General features: G+C 40.3%; 1 protein-coding gene across 6 annotated transcripts in view; it reads left to right on the forward strand.

Annotated features, from left to right (window-relative positions):
• Positions 1-17,243, forward strand: part of ZNHIT3 (zinc finger HIT-type containing 3) — a 92,214-nt gene that overhangs the window by 70,021 nt on the left and 4,950 nt on the right. For all 6 annotated transcript variants that reach the window (XM_074975010.1, XM_074975013.1, XM_074975016.1 and 3 more), the window contains exon 2: positions 16,432-16,526. In XM_074975010.1, coding sequence (XP_074831111.1) covers positions 16,432-16,526 — 95 coding nt within the window. The remainder of the gene's footprint in view (positions 1-16,431; positions 16,527-17,243) is intronic.

The following is a 17,243-nucleotide window of genomic DNA, read 5'->3' on the forward strand; positions in this document are numbered from 1 at the left end:
ATGACTTTCCCATAAAGTGGACCCCTCTCAGGAAGCCCGCCTAGGTGCGATTCTACCCAGATCCTGGCAGATAGTATTACTGTCACTCATTATTTGTATTACAGCAGCACGTAAAGGCCACAACTGAGACTGAATAACATTATGCTTGACACTGTACTGATATATGATGATCCCTGCCCCGAGGCGCTTCCATACGAGGTGTGAGAGGCTAGTTGTGCGTGTGCCCTGCACTTCCATCTGCACAGAGAGAAAAGGGGGTGTCTTCAGGGGGAAAGTGAGCATGCTTAGCTCCATTGCACACTTCCTGCAAGCTTGACCCCAGTGACATGCTGTTCAAAACTCTATAGTCCAAGCTCTCTCTTGGTGCCACTGGGCATTTTGAGAGTATTGGGCCTTCCACGGTTGGGTGTCACAGTTTCAAAGTGAATGTTTCAATGTAAGACCAAGACTGAAGGACTCTCGTTAAATTATTCAGCGCTGGGTGGCTCAATATTCTAACGCCTAAGCTAATGTATACCAGAATGTAGCACTTAAAAGTCATGTGACACTATGGACCTAAAGGGTTTGATGTTGGAAAGTGACCTCTTGCACCCATAAACGTGCTACTTTACATTCTCATTTGTGTAGCTAAAAAAATTGTAGTTTATTGGGACTGTTTTTTGTCTGCAAACTTCCTGCAAGCATTCCTGAGCTCTGGTCTATCGGTAATAAAAAGGCCGTAATTTCCTATCTCTTTATATCAGTTTGCTGACCGTAAGAATGGTTAAAGTCACAAGATGATCTTTCTGGTGCCATATATCTTCTGCATGGTACAGTATATTCCTGCAACATAAAATATGGCATTTAAAACAAAGCAATCAGCAGGTTGACTGATGGCTGGGCAAGTGGCCTGTTAGAGATCAATTCAGTCTCATTTAAAAAAAGACTGAAAGCTGCAAATTATGCACATAGCTAGTCCAAGTAACCATGTGTTCCTAGAACCACTGTCCTGGTCTTTCACCTCCTGCCAATGACCTCTATTGCAGGCTATGACCCATCTGTTGTCTCATGTTTCGAATTAGACTGCAAAGTCTTTGGGGTGGGGACTGACCTTTTTTTTTTTTGGTGGGTTTATACAGCACCCAGCACAATGATGGTTCAGCCTGACTGGGGCCTCTGAGTGCTCCTGTAATATAAATAAATTCTTAGATTTAGAAGAGAGCTAGCGAGAGAGAGGCCTGATCCAAAGGCCTGACCTGTATTTTTTTCTTGTCTTGCCACAACAAAATTTGGAAATTAAATATATCAGCAAACTCTTTCCCATTTTAAAAATTCAAATAATATTTTTAAATTAGGCTAATGATTCACTTGAAAACCTAACGGACCTCAAGACAATTTTTTCTTTTATAGTGCTCATAAGAGATGGCGTTGTTTAATGGTTATCGTGTGGGGGCTGAGTGTCACGGCTTCTGGGTTCTACTCCCTGTTTGGAAATTGACTTGGTGTGGGACAACTAGGACCTGATTTTTCAGAGGTGCAGACAACCCACAACTCCAGCTGAACACCAAGGGATCAGCATGTCTGAAATCGGACCCTAATTGTTTCAGGCTGGCACTCAAGAACTGGGGCACCCACTAGTAGTGGACATTTTAAAAAAAACATGCCTCTCCAAATTTCTGTGTCTCACTTTATCGGTAAAATGAGTACACTAATACTTGCCTGCCCCACAGAGGTAACAGGAAGCTTAATTAATGTTTATAAAGCACTCTGATATCCTGGGGGGAAAGGTGATACAGAAGAGCAAAATATTGTTATTACTTGGCATTTGTTTTCACACTATATAATATAATAATACCTACCTCTTATATAGTGCTTTTCATCAGTAAGTATCAAACAGCTAGATATAAATCAGTTACTTTCTGGTAACAGGTACACATCTGAACCTGTTGAGCTTCTGGCCAAGGGAAGATGGAAGGAAGGATGTTCTAATGGTTAGGACCCTAGCCTGGGACTTCAGTGACCTAGGTTCAATTCCCTGCTGTGCTACAGACTTCCCCTGTGACCTTAAGTAAATCACTTAGTCTTTCTGTGCTTTAGTAACTCATCTGTAAAATGAGGACAGTAGTACTTCCCTATTTCTCAGAGGTGTTGTGACACTAAATAAAGATCACCAGATGCTCTGGTAATCATAGGATTGGAAGGGACCTCGAAAGGTCATCTAGTCCAGTCCCCTGCACTCGTGGCAGGACTAAGTATTATCTAGACCATCCCTGAGAAGGTGTACGTCTAACCTGCTCTTTACAATCTCCAATGATGGAGATTCCACAACCTCCCTGGGCAATTTATTCCAGTGCTTAACCACCCTGACAGTTAGGAAGTTTTTCCTGATGTCCAACCTAAACTGCCCTTGCTGTAATTTAAGGCCATTGCTTCTTGTCCTATCCTCAGAGGTTAAGAAGAACATTTTTTCTCCCTCCTCCTTGTAACAACCTTTTATGTATTTGAAAACTATTACCATGTCCCCTCTCAGTCTTCTCTTTTCCAGACTAAACAAACCCAGTTTCTTGAATCTTCCTTCATAGCTCATGTTTTCTAGACCTTTAATCATTTTTGTTGCTCTTCTCTGGACTTTCTCCAATTTGTCCACTTCTTTCCTGGACACAGTACTCCAGTTGAGGCATAATCAGCACCGAGCAGAGCAGAAGAATTACTTCTCGTGTCTTGCTTACAACACTCCTACTAATACATCCCAGAATGATGATCACTTTTTTTGCAACAGTGTAACACTGTTCGCTCATGGGGAGGCCCAGGAGAGATGTTCAGCTCTGGCAGAGTAGGTGGTCCCCAATCTAGCATAGCTTTCATTCTCAGCTTTAAACCATTCCTTATATATATTTTTGAAAGTTCAAAACTCTCTTGCAAAAAGCTGAAAAGATAGAAGTCTGGCTTCCTCTACATAAACGCATAATAAATCAGCACTCTCTACTACTTCACTAATATCTCCTTTAATCTAATAATATCGGATGGATTTTTAAAATTTTATTTGGCAAATCCAATAGAGAATTAAGAAGATCCCTGAGCTTTTCACAAAGAAGCTATTTATGCTCTGTTTGATATTACTCTTTAATTAGGCTATCACTTCACATGATATTTCACCCCAGAACACTAGATTCCCAAGAGACTTAAGGTAACGTTTTCAAAAGTGTTAGCTTCACTTTGGAGCCTCAGTTCCATTGAACTTAGGTGCTTTTGAAAAATTTACCCTTAATAACTTTACTGTTGCTGGTCCCACTATTCTCCCCTTTTGTTTGACTTGTACATCAGTGGATGCAGTGGATCTAGCTAGATGCTGACAGGAACTGCTGCCCCTTGCGGTATTGCCAGGGAGGTAGTGATAGTGGCAGAGATAGTAAAAGAGGACACAGCAAAACAACATGCCAACTGCTTGGACGATGAAGTCGTAAGAGGACAAACAAGAGTGTATAGACAAGCATTAACACACAACTTTTTGTTGGTCACACTTTGCACTGAGTATGTTTATAAAGGGTTAATATAGCATGAATAGATTTTTTTTTTTCATAAAGGGTTGATCAACTGTTGTAGAGTCAAACAGGTCGATAGTTTGCTTATAGCCATTCATAACACCTTGGCTGATGTTCTTATAACCCTCTATAATGCATAGTATTTACATTTGTAACATGCTTACAACACTTATTAAGCCTTTATCAACTTTATAAAGGCATCCTTAATATAAAGTGGGATTATTTTGGTTTCCTTTTCATGTCCATCCAGCATTTTCATATGGATTTCTTACCTTGGGTTTCCGGTTTGCTGAATGTTGTAAAATGCTGGCAGAACTATTGTGATTCACAGGTTCATAGATTTTAAGGACAGAAGGGACAATTTTGATAATCTAGTCTCTGACCTCCCATATAACATAGTCCATAGAAATTCACCGATGCTAGGAATTCCTGCATCAAGTCCAAAACCGCTGTTGGAGTTACAGTGTAGCGACATTACCATTTCACTGTAATAGATGCTTATTTTGAATAAAAATTAATCCTATGATTATAGAATAATAATGCAGACTCATGACTTGGTGCATCATCAGCTGATTTAAAATTATTCTGTAATTATTCTGTTCTATAAACTTTTCGGTATAACCCAATTTGGTTATTTTGCTCACAGGAAACTTGCACCAGTGGGTCCTCATTTTGGACAGCCAAATAACAGCATAAATATTTCAGCAGGTCCTCTGTCCAGAAGGTTTTCTTGTGATAAAAAGAGAGGGCTGTATATAAAAAAAAGATATAATTTATGGACCAAAAGCAGCTGTTTGGGTATAAAAAAGTACCTGTGTTTGTGAACCAATGCAAATTCACATATTGATTCACTGTTTGCATTGGCTGACATGATGTAAAAAAAGAAAAGAAAGCCATCAGACTCAGCAAAAACTTTCTAAGGGAGGATTATGTGAATATTTGCCCTTTTGTGGTACTCCCAGAGAGCTCTGATACTGTCCCAATTTCTTCATTTTTTCCACTCACAATGTATATAGCGGTAGAACATTCTTTATAACAACAGTGACCTCTACTGTCTAACATGCGTTTTTATAATGTACGTTCCAACACCAGCCTTTTTCCAACTAGGCTGAAGCACTTTAAACCTGGTTCTTGAAACTCATATAGCTTTTTAAAAAAAATAGATCAGAAAGTAGTCATTAATTATACTGGTACCACATGGAATAGCCCATAATGAATATATACAAATACAGATGCTTGTCATTTGCCTTCTACAAATGTGTATCAGGACTAGATAAATACATATGATGGGATTTCAAAGCACCTAAGTAGCTTACGTGCTTAACTTCCATTGATTTCATTAAGAGTTAGGTGCCTAACCTGCTTGGATGCTTTTGAAAATCCTGCGAAAAGACTAGACCCTCTTATTCAGTATATGTTTTAACTTAAAAAGAAAACAGTAGGAAGTGTTCATGATTTACAACATTGTAAAAGAGAGGAGACTCAGGCCCTTATATTTAGCTATTGGTCATGAAGCATTTTTGAATGTCCTGCCTGAAAATGATGTTTCTGTAAATATAGGTTTCAGTTCTGTAATTGGCTCTGTTTGGGCAGACCCTTTCACCTGCATGAAGCCCCTCTGGGACATTGCAAAGGGGTTTGATTGCAGGCTTGGGGATCTATTGTCTTACCATGTCTGTACTGTGCTTAGAAAATTTGAACAGCTACTGTTCAGACCAATTGCAACTGTGAGAACAACAGGCATTTAGCTACTAGATTGTTGGTTCTGTCTATCAAATTGCTGTTAGAAATTCCGATGTATTCCCTATGTAATGTATTAGGCACACATGAACTATATGTATTTTTGTGCATAAAACAATTTTTAATTTTAACTCAGGGGATGCTGTGTTGTATGGAAGCTTTAATGGTTAGTAGCATTTCTGGTAGGTGTAACCCCTTGAGAATCATTCTGAGATGAAAGTACAGCTCACAATTCTGTGTGAGAGGCTGGATTAAGAAATTATCAGCCCTGACTCATATCGGGTCTAGAAAGAGGCAGAAAATGGCTGATTTCAGTTAAGAACATAATACTAGAGGTCTGTAAACCATCCAGGATATGAGACGCTTTAAGATTTGCTCTGAAATGAAAGCTGGGCAATAAATTGGCATCTTTTTCTACAAAGAAATTGAATTGAAGACCAGGGCCCTGAGCCAGCAAAAGCATGTAAGCACATGCTTAACTTTAAGCACATGAGAATTCCACTGAAATAAATGGGACTACTCACAAGTTTAACTTTAAGCATGTTTTTAATGGATTGGGGCTCAAGACAGTGAAGCTAAAATATTGTTTTCCACATTTAATTTCCACCCAATGACATGCTCTGCTAAATATTACCATACTAGCATATCTATCTCTGTCTAATCTATCTATGAATCAGGGCCTGAATTCACATTAGTTTCTATTTTTTTTATACCATCAGAGACTTTATAATTACTAATCTGATCATATAATGCCACTGTAGGCAGTGAATATTTACTGCTTGATAAAGGTTGCCGTAGGCAGGGGAATGATACTTTATTGAATATGTTTGCCACCTTTGGTTATCCTAGCAACCTGAAGGGGTTTAGCCATGCCCCTGAATTGATAACCAAAGCGCTTAAATGCACCAAGGGTTGAAGTTTAATCCATTATTAGGATGATATCGTGGCAACAGAAACTCCATCAAAAAGATAAATTTTTGAACTGCCGAGCAGGGGGGCAGTAATAGATCTTGTAGTATTCACTCTCATGGGATATAGGATATACAAAGCAGTGTTTTTTAGCAGTTTAAAATTGGATTTTCCACCATGAGCAGATACCTGAACTGTTCTGTCAACAGCACTGAAATCTGGAGCTCGCATCTAGTCCTTGCACTGGGTATCCCTCAACTGATCATGAACATAATATCTGTGATCTTCAACTGTGCGGTCATCATTACCATATTGTCTACAAAGGATCTGCATAAACCCATCTTTATTCTTTTCTGCAATTTGGCTTTTTCTGATCTCCTCACCAGCTCTTCAGGCTTTTGGATTTCAATGCTGTTCATCACTAATCCAGAAAGCACAATCTTTGGATCCAAAGATATCCTCATAGTTTATGCCTTTTATACTATGTCTATTCTGTCTACCATCTATAACTTAGTCAGCATTGGAATTGAGCGCTACTTGGCTGTGGCAGAAAGCCTCAGGATGAGATGCAGGGTTTCCAGAAACCAGTCGCTGGCTGCAGCTCTAATTAACTGGGCAGTTGCATTCTTTTTGGGTTGCATACCTCTAGTGGGGTGGAACTGCTTGCACAACAAAGAAAACATCTCTGCTCTCTATAGCCCCTTTTGTGTTGACTACCTCATCTTAATCACCATCCCCAACTGTGTGGTGGCTTTTATTTTGCCTCTGTTCACCTACCTTAGCATCATTGCCGTCTTGAGGAAACAGAAGTTCACAGTGGGAGCGTGTGGACAAGCCAGTGGCACCTACAAATCAGCTGAAGTCCAGGTTGCCAGAACTGGTGTCTTTATCTGGCTTCTGGCACTGTTTTCCTATGCACCTTTCGTTGTAGGAGTTGTGTTAGATGCAGCCAACCGTCTGTGTCCCACTGACCTGTATCCAAGTGTGTATGTGTTTCGAAACTGTACTGCTATGATGATAACCATGAACTGTCTAGGGAACCCCATCATATACACGCTCCAAGTCAAAACATTGGGGGGTAAGCTCAAGTTTTTGAAGTGCCCTGCCAGCAACCGGGTGCAAGTCATTGGGAATATCTGACCTAGTCTGGAATTGCATATGACTAACATAACACATTCTGTCTGTCTGTCTGTCTATCTATTTCTGCATGCATGTAGTTCTTCAAATGGACTATAGTTCTCTCTCGCAAAGCTACACTCAGATTTTAGCATGCCAAAGATTGGCCTACAACCATGGGTCAATTTCAGAACTAGGGAAAGTGGACAGCTCCCTGTTGCAACTTTGGCATCTGTGGAGAAACTCATACTGAGTGCATGTGGGAGCAAAAAACCCAAACAAGGGGAGCTTTTTTTAATGAGCAAAAACTGGCTGTGAACATTAGCCTACTTTAGTCATTGGACTATAGAAATGCAATCATACAAATGGTCTGTTAGGTGCTTCTCTGGATGCACCCCTGTTTGTCTTGCTGTGATAAAATAGCAATGCTGCTGTTTTGAAAGGAAAGAGTTTTGTGAGTTAAATCAATTTTCTTTACATTATTTTAATTTTACTTGATTATTCAGTTAACCCTTGACCCTGAACACAGGAATTGTGAGTAGCAGTTATTTGTCTGCTGACTGTTCTGTGTATGCCTGATTTGTCTCTCTTTATTGGAAACATAAGATTTATTTTGCATTAAGAGAGAAAAATAAATCCATGGATACTATTTACTTTGCATTTGGAGATGTGCTTTTGCTGTGCTTGCATTACTACCAAACTTCCTTTTTTTGTATTGTTTCATGTTGTTAAAGGAGACTTTGTGTTCATTTACATGAAAATTTTCAGAAACAGTGGAAAAAATTAGTTTCAGCTATTTATTTATCATCACTTTTGTGTGCAAAAATTTATTTCTTTTTCTATTAACATAGCACTCACCGTAGTTTACTGTAGACCTTTTAATTGCAAAATATAGATGAATTGTGTCTTTTTTTGTGAAATATTTGTGATCCTATACTTTCTACCCTTTCATTTCTTCATATTTCTACGTTTCACACTGCATCCACTTTAAAACTTGAACTATAACCTCAGTTAAAAACACACTTCAGTTTTACAATATCAAGACTGCAATGGAGTTAATCGTGTACCAAGAAAATTGTTGGGGTTTTCAAATAAAAAAGAGCAAACATTTTATAACTGGTATTAAACTTTGTTCATCTGCATCTAATTAAAAAGAGGGAGGGTTCCCCACCCCCCAAAAATTGGATACTTGAATAGTTTATTTTTTCATATTTCCTTACGTAGACTAGAAAATGGAAAACTAATTTTTCAACTCTGCCCCTTATTGTTCAAAATAAACTTTTGGGATAAATGTTTTGGGGGGATTTTTGGGATAGAAGTTTTGAGTGATCTGAGGTAGTCCTAAAGCACTACATGTATGGTTGTGAATACAGAAATCTGCACTTAGAAATCCTTGTTACACAAGCTTTTTGATCGAAAAGTCTACTTAAATGGACATTGTCTGGTGTGTGAAAATAAGGTAATATGGATTCATAGTCACAAAACAAACACACACATCACATAAACCAAACAAAATAATCATTTGAAAATCAGTCCTTGAATTGCTGGTTTGGAGTTTTGAAAACAAAGCTGTTTATTTTTATACATTTCAAGGTGGTTTTTGTTTGTGCTTTGGGTGGTTTTGGTTTGTTTGTTTGTTTGCTTTTAATTATTATTCTGAAACCTCTAAAGACTTAGGTGAAATTTTCCTTAAACATCATCAGCCTTTTATTCAGAGGGTCTGAAACAGCAAGTTTAGTTTACTATGATGGTAACATGCATCAGTTAAATTAACACGTAGGTAAATTCAACATTTACATACTGGCAATTTAGTGTTTTATGGATATTGGTAACAAAAGCCATCTTGACTGTGACGCTAAATATGGAAAATCTGGGAGGTGTTTTTATATTTTTTTAAGCAAGCATTTAAAAGCCATCCATTACTTTTAAGGAAATGACAGTACCAGGTAAACAATAATGAATAATCATTAAAATAAATGATGTCCTATAGGGCAAGTAGGACAAATTCTCTTCTATTTCTTCTAAATATTACTGTATTCTTAATTGTATTTCAGAAATTACAACATCTAAACAGCTGTTTCTCACTAATTATATTTCAACCTGAGTTGTAAATCAGGAGATTATAATCTGCCCTTTAGTGGGTTTTGTTTTTAAAGATAAAACTGGGGTGTGATATTTATTTTGCTTAGCTGCATTAACAGCCATGTTGACCTTGGCAAGCTGACATGTAGCAACCAGAATATTTCATTTACCATTTATCTATGCTGGTGATTGTAAAAGATATTGAAATTCTTTTAAAAGCAAGATAACAAACAGTTGGACCCTAGCCAGAAAAAGAAAAGTTAATCTCAAACCTATCAATTTGCAAATAAAACTTTGTACTGCTACAGCCCCTTTTGTTCAGGCACAGTGCTGTTCCTACTAAAGTCAATAGCAAAACTCACATTGATTTAACTTGAAGGAAATGTGGGCTGGGATCTAGAAGACTGGGGTTCTCTTTCTGGCATTGTCACTGATGTGTGACTTTGAACCAGTCACTTCGCTTATCTGTGCCTCTACTTTCCCTCTCATGCTGTGTCTATTTAGACTGTAAACTCTTCACGGCAGGAACTGTCTCCTGCTCTGTGTGTGTTCAGTGCCTCCCACAATGGGGCATTGATTTGGTTTAGGGTGTGTAAATATTGCATCAGTAATAACAGTAAGAAGCAGGAGAAGGTACAGTAATTAGGAATCCAGATTAGTTTATTTTTTCAAATTTAAAAAGCCTTCTGTCTAAGATACAGTCGATACTATATACACCCAGAAATATATTAGATCATTGACCTTAAATAAGATCTTCCAACTCATCCATATAAAGACCTCCGCCCCACTTCATCATGTTATTCAGCCCCCTCCTCATCGCTGCCCCTGTAAAAGCCTGGTAAAACAGAAGACCCTTACGGCATAGCCCAGGTTCATTGTATCCAGGCTTTGTTGGCTTTTATAGGGCAGAGTTAATATCTTAAGATCCATTCAGAAAGCTAGAGAGAGCACAGGTGTGAAATGTGTGTTCTGCTTGGAACACCACAAGAGGGCAGCTGCATTCCGCACTGTAAACTTGTGAGTAAGGGAAGCAAGATTTGCAAGTGGTCCTCTAGTTTCACAGGAACTGTAGATCCAGTGCTGAAAATATGAAGTAAAATACTCTGGATAGTTACAATATGCTTATCACTGTGGTACCTGAGTGTGTATTGCATTTTCCTCATCAGTGTGCTGATAAGCCTACAATGCTGCCTGTCACTTCTGTTGATCATTTATGCTGCAAAACAAATGCAAATCATAAATCCAAGGGCACCGAAACTCAAACTGCCCTTTACCAGGCTGCTGTTCGTGAGTGATCACGTGAGTATTGTGCTTTGTGCCACCCAGACTGTAAGATGAATTCTGGTAACTAACATTCATTAACATAAGAATGGCCATACTGGGTCAGACCAAAGGTCCATCCAGCCCAGTATCCTGTCTACTGACAGTGGCCAATGCCAGGTGCCCCAGAGGGAGTGAACCTAACAGGTAATGATCAAGTGATCTCTCTCCTGCCATCCATCTCCACCCTCTGACAAACAGAGACTAGGGACACCATTCCTTACCCATCCTGGCTAATAGCCATTAATGGACGTGACCTCCATGAATTTATCTAGTTCTCTTTTAAACCCTGTTATAGTCCTAGTCTTCACAACCTCCTCAGGCAAGGAGTTCCACAGGTTGACTCTGCGCTGTGTGAAGAAGAACTTCCTTTTATTTGTTTTAAACCTGCTGCCCATTAATTTCATTTGGTGGCCCCTAGTTCTTATATTATGGGAACAAGTAAATAACTTTTCCTTATTCACTTTCTTCACACTACTCATGATTTTATAGACCTCTATCATATCCCCCCTTCGTCTCCTCCTTTCCAAGCTGAAAAGTCCTAGCCTCTTTAATCTCTCCTCATATGGGACCCATTCCAAACCTCTAATCATTTTTAAAAAAGAAAAGGAGTACTTGTGGCACCTTAGAGACTAACCAATTTATTTGAGCATAAGCTTTCGTGAGCTACAGCTCACTTCATCGGATGCATTCAGTGGAAAATACAGTGGGGAGATGGGGAAATCGTTTTACTTTGTGTAATGACCCATCCACTCCCAGTCTCTATTCAAGCCTAAGTTAATTGTATCCAGTTTGCAAATTAATTCCAATTCAGCAGTCTCTAGTTGGAGTCTGGTTTTGAAGTCTTTTTGTTGTAATATTTTGACTTTTAGGTCTGTAATCGAGTGACCAGAGAGATTGAAGTGTTCTCCGACTGGTGTATTCCTCCCCCCCACCCCCGTTCCTCAGACAGTCTTGTCAACTGCTGGAAATGGCCCACCTTGAGTATCACTACAAAACTCCCCCCCCCCTCCCCCGTATTAGCTCATCTTAAGTGATCACTCTCGTTACAGTGTGTATGATAACACCCATTGTTTCATGTTCTCTGTGTATATAAATCTTCCCACTGTATTTTCCACTGAATGCATCCGATGAAGTGAGCTGTAGCTCATGAAAGCTTATGCTCAAATAAATTTGTTAGTCTTTAAGGTGCACAAGTACTCCTTTTTCTTTTCAGAGTAACAGCCGTGTTAGTCTGTATTCGTAAAAAGAAAAGGAGTACTTGTGGCACCTTAGAGACTAACCAGTTTATTTGAGCATGAGCTTTCGTGAGCTACAGCTCACTTCATCGGATGCATAGCATATCGTGGAAACTGCAGAAGACATTATATACACACAGAGACCATGAAACAAAACTTCCTCCCACCCCACTGTCCTGCTGCTAACAGCTTATCTAAAGTGATCATCAAGGAAGGCCATTTCCAGCACAAATCCAGGTTTTCTCACCCTTCCCCCCCCCCCCCCCACACACACACAGACACACATACAAACTCACTCTCCTGCTGGTAATAGCCCATCCCTCTTTGAAACCTCTCTTTATAATGCGCATGATAATCAAGGTGGGTCATTTCCAGCACTAATCCAGGTTTTCTCACCCCCCCCCCCCACACACCCCTCCAAAAACCACACACACAAACTCACTCTCCTGCTGGCAATAGCTCATCTTACAATGTGCACAGCAATAATCCAAGTTTAACCAGAACGTCTTGGGGGGGGGGGTTGTAGGAAAAAAACAAGGGGAGATAGGCTACTTTGCATAATGACTTAGCCACTCCCAGTCTCTATTCAAGCCCAAATTAATAGTATCCAATTTGCAAATGAATTCCAATTCAGCAGTTTCTCACTGGAGTCTGGATTTGAAGTTTTTTTGCTTTAAGATAGCGACCCTCATGTCTGTGATTGCGTGACCAGAGAGATTGAAGTGTTCTCCGACTGGTTTATGAATGTTATAATTCTTAACATCTGATTTGTGTCCAGACTAACACGGCTGCTACTCTGAAACTAATCATTTTAGTTGCCCTTCTCTGAACCTTTTCTAATGCCAGTATAACCATTCAGTTTAACCATTAACTCTGCAACCATTAACTCTGCAAAGAAGTAAATGTTTGCTTTAGATTATCTTGCGGCCATTTAGGGGGTCCCTTCTCCCTCTACTTGTTTTCAGATCAAACATGGACACTAGCTTTCAAGTCTAGCACTCCTGATCACCTTGCATGGAACTGAGACTTGTTGATCAACCAGCAGTAACCTGCAGGATGCTATTGTCACTTGGAGAATGTATAATGTGCTCTACAGTGTCCACCCCTTTGCGGTGTCTTATAAAGGGATTCCTTCCAGAAATATGTCACTCCATGTAGCAGATTATTACCATAGCCACAGTACAGAGCCAGTGGTTCTCTCTTTTTCTTTTCAGAATCCCTATTTTTTCATAGAGAATTCATATTTTTTCCTACTCTGTCCTTCTCGTCTGGAAGAGTGCCTGTTCCTTTATCCATCTAAATTCCAGACTATTTCAGAATCTCATCTCAGCTAATGCCTCTAACCCTCTTCCAGGCCCATCCCTAGACCAACAAAATAGAGAGAGTGAGGGAGAGGGAGAAATGTATGAGTATTTTGTAAGAGGGTCCCTCTATTTCTCACAAGAAGCCTCTCCAGAGCAGGACTATGTGGAAAACAGCACTGTGAGCAACTCCCTCTTTAAAAGCGAGAGCAAAGCAACATGTATGGTAGTTTATCCAGGAAGGAGACATATGCTTTTGTTTGTGGCACCTTAGAGACTAACCAGTTTATTTGAGCATGAGCTTTCGTGAGCTACAGCTCACTTCATCGGATGCATAGCATATCGTGGAAACTGCAGAAGACATTATATACACACAGAGACCATGAAACAAAACTTCCTCCCACCCCACTGTCCTGCTGCTATTCCTACCTACATGCCTCCAGCTTTCACCCTGACCACACCACACGATCCATCGTCTACAGCCAAGCTCTGCGATACAACCGCATTTGCTCCAACCCCTCAGACAGAGACAAACACCTACAAGATCTCTATCAAGCATTCTTACAACTACAATACCCACCTGCGGAAGTGAAGAAACAGATTGATAGAGCCAGAAGAGTTCCCAGAAGTCACCTACTACAGGACAGGCCCAACAAAGAAAATAACAGAACGCCACTAGCCGTCACCTTCAGCCCCCAACTAAAACCCCTCCAACGCATTATTAAGGATCTACAACCTATCCTGAAGGATGACCCAACACTCTCACAAATCTTGGGAGACAGGCCAGTCCTTGCCCACAGACAGCCCCCCAACCTGAAGCAAATACTCACCAGCAACCACATACCACACAACAGAACCACTAACCCAGGAACCTATCCTTGCAACAAAGCCCGTTGCCAACTGTGCCCACATATCTATTCAGGGGACACCATCACAGGCCCTGATCATATCAGCCACACTATCAGAGATTCGTTCACCTGCACATCCACCAATCTGATATATGCCATCATGTGCCAGCAATGCCCCTCTGCCATGTACATTGGTCAAACTGGACAGTCTCTACGTAAAAGAATAAATGGACACAAATCAGATGTTAAGAATTATAACATTCATAAACCAGTCGGAGAACACTTCAATCTCTCTGGTCACGCAATCACAGACATGAGGGTCGCTATCTTAAAGCAAAAAAACTTCAAATCCAGACTCCAGCGAGAAACTGCTGAATTGGAATTCATTTGCAAATTGGATACTATTAATTTGGGCTTGAATAGAGACTGGGAGTGGCTAAGTCATTATGCAAGGTAGCCTATCTCCCCTTGTTTTTTTCCTACAAACCCCCCCCCCCCCAAGACGTTCTGGTTAAACTTGGATTATTGCTGTGCACATTGTAAGATGAGCTATTGCCAGCAGGAGAGTGAGTTTGTGTGTGTGGTTTTTGGAGGGGTGTGTGTGTGTGTGGGGGGGGGTGGTGAGAAAACCTGGATTAGTGCTGGAAATGACCCACCTTGATTATCATGCGCATTATAAAGAGAGGTTTCAAAGAGGGATGGGCTATTACCAGCAGGAGAGTGAGTTTGTATGTGTGTCTGTGTGTGTGTGTGTGGGGGGGGGAAGGGTGAGAATACCTGGATTTGTGCTGGAAATGGCCTTCCTTGATGATCACTTTAGATAAGCTGTTAGCAGCAGGACAGTGGGGTGGGAGGAAGTTTTGTTTCATGGTCTCTGTGTGTATATAATGTCTTCTGCAGTTTCCACGATATGCTATGCATCCGATGAAGTGAGCTGTAGCTCACGAAAGCTCATGCTCAAATAAACTGGTTAGTCTCTAAGGTGCCACAAGTACTCCTTTTCTTTTTACGAATACAGACTAACACGGCTGTTACTCTGAAACCATGCTTTTGTTTGTGGATTGCTTTGAAAAAGAGAACAACTTTTAACCTTGTCTCCTTGTTGTAAACCACCATACAGCCTTAAATCCAATATACATAGGAGAAGGAGACATACTATAAAACTATAACTATATAGTTAAAACTATAACTTCTTCTTTTAAGAGATGTGATGGTTTTAACATTTCTTTGAACATGTGTGCTGTCCTTGTATGTATTTTGGAGTTAAGGCTGCATGGGACTGTACAGAGCCAGGGGCATGAACAACGAGTTGTAGAAGAAGGGTAGCAATGGGCGAGAGTTAACACATTTTGTATGGGTATAGACAGAGCAATAGAAGCGTGGTTCTTAACTATATGTCTGCTAGTTTTTCAGTACTTGAAGAAGATGTTATTGAAGTAACAGTGTAACCTTAACTAACATTAAATGAACTAATGTTTTCTTTGTGTGAATAGAATAGATATTTAATGTTCCAAAAAGTGATCCATAGTCTGAGGTTCATCAAATTCACATTGATTTGTCTGTCTGTCTAATTTTCAGGCTCCTAGTGAACAAAGCAGGTCATGCTGATGTAGATTGCTTGTAGGTAATGTTTCTAGGAAGAATAGAATAGAATGAGCCCATAGTCTCCCAGGTAAAAAGTGCCAAATATCTGTTGAAGTTGCATGAATTTACAGGGAGATTTTCAAAGGCACAAAAGGCAGCTTGAGCCGAACTCTCAATGAAAAGCTAATCAGAGTTGGTCACCTGACTCCTGTTTTATGCCTTTGAAAATCTCCCCCTTACTTGACTTTGTAGAGCATTGAAAGGTTCGTTCCAGCAGGTGTCACTGTAGTCAACAAAAATATCCAGTCTGGATGCATCAAACTAAATTCAACCATCTAAAAGGGATGAGGGGAGGGGAGAGAAGAAGAGTGACTCAAAAAGGAGGAGAAAAAAATTCTTCTGGGGCAGCACACCTGACCTTCTCTTTTATGTGGGCTCTAGTGTAACTAAGTGTATGTCTACACAGCCTGTGAGAGTGAGGCTCAGAGCCCAGGTTGACACATTTAGGCTTTGCCTACAGTTCTAAAAACAGCTGTGTAGACATTGCAGCTCAGGTTAGATCTTGGGCTCTGAAGTCTGGGGTGTGATATCCTGGAAAAAACTAGAGAGAGCTTTTGAGTATGTAAAGATACTGGCAGCTGTAAGCTAAGAATCTGCTCAGGTTGTTTTTGGTTCTTCCTATGTTTGCGAGGAGTGGGACTTTGTACATTCCTTGTATATAAACGAGATTGCACCAAAGAAAATACCAGATTCCATCAATTTTTCCTTCCAGCTGGAACATCCCCAGGGCCCTGAAATTGGGTTGAAAAGCTACAGCTGCATGCCCACCCTTTCTTTGCAAGTGGAAGCCACACAAAGGTCTCAAAGGTAAGTAAAGTTATCATAAATTTAGCTAATGATAATAGAAACTCTAGCCAGGAGAAGAGGAAAAATGCTTTTGTTAACTGGAAAGTAGCTCAATATTTAGAAGCAAAGTAAAATGAGTTAATGGGTTCTCGGATTCTTACACCATGTCCATCACCACAGTATCCGAGCTCATTGCAGGACTGAAAATAAGCAGTGAGGTGTCATTCCTTGGTCCTGTGGGAGTGAATTTATGGTCCCTTCCCTGTGATAGTGCTGTCTCCTCAAGGCATGTGTGTCACCCTGGAATCTCTCAACAGGGTCATGGTTCTGGGGAGTAGCAGAGGAACGGATCTGGTGGGTGGCGGAGGGTTTTTTTTATGTACCCTGGAACCAGACCATTCTGAGCCTTGAAAATAAGGTGTAAGAACGAGGTTTTTAAAGGTATTTAGGCACCCAAAGATGCAACTAGATGCCCTATTGCTGTTTTTAAAATGCCTGTCTTAAAACTGGAAGCAAACAATTTTATGACTATTGGTGACAAAGGAGGAAAAAGGAGAGAGTTTTGTTTGTATTTTAATTTCTGGGAAGTGCTCAGCCACTCCTGGGGCAAAGGCAATAGAAGTAGGTTGAAGAGGTGGACAAAAGAGGGAGTCAGTCGAGGAAGTTGAGTATGAGGGTGAGACGCTTCAGTCACCTGATGCTGTTCTATCCAAATATGTAACACAGCACCCCTCCACT

The sequence above is a fragment of the Natator depressus genome, chromosome 17 (assembly GCF_965152275.1).
Source record: "Natator depressus isolate rNatDep1 chromosome 17, rNatDep2.hap1, whole genome shotgun sequence".
Taxonomy (NCBI): Eukaryota; Metazoa; Chordata; order Testudines; family Cheloniidae; genus Natator; species Natator depressus.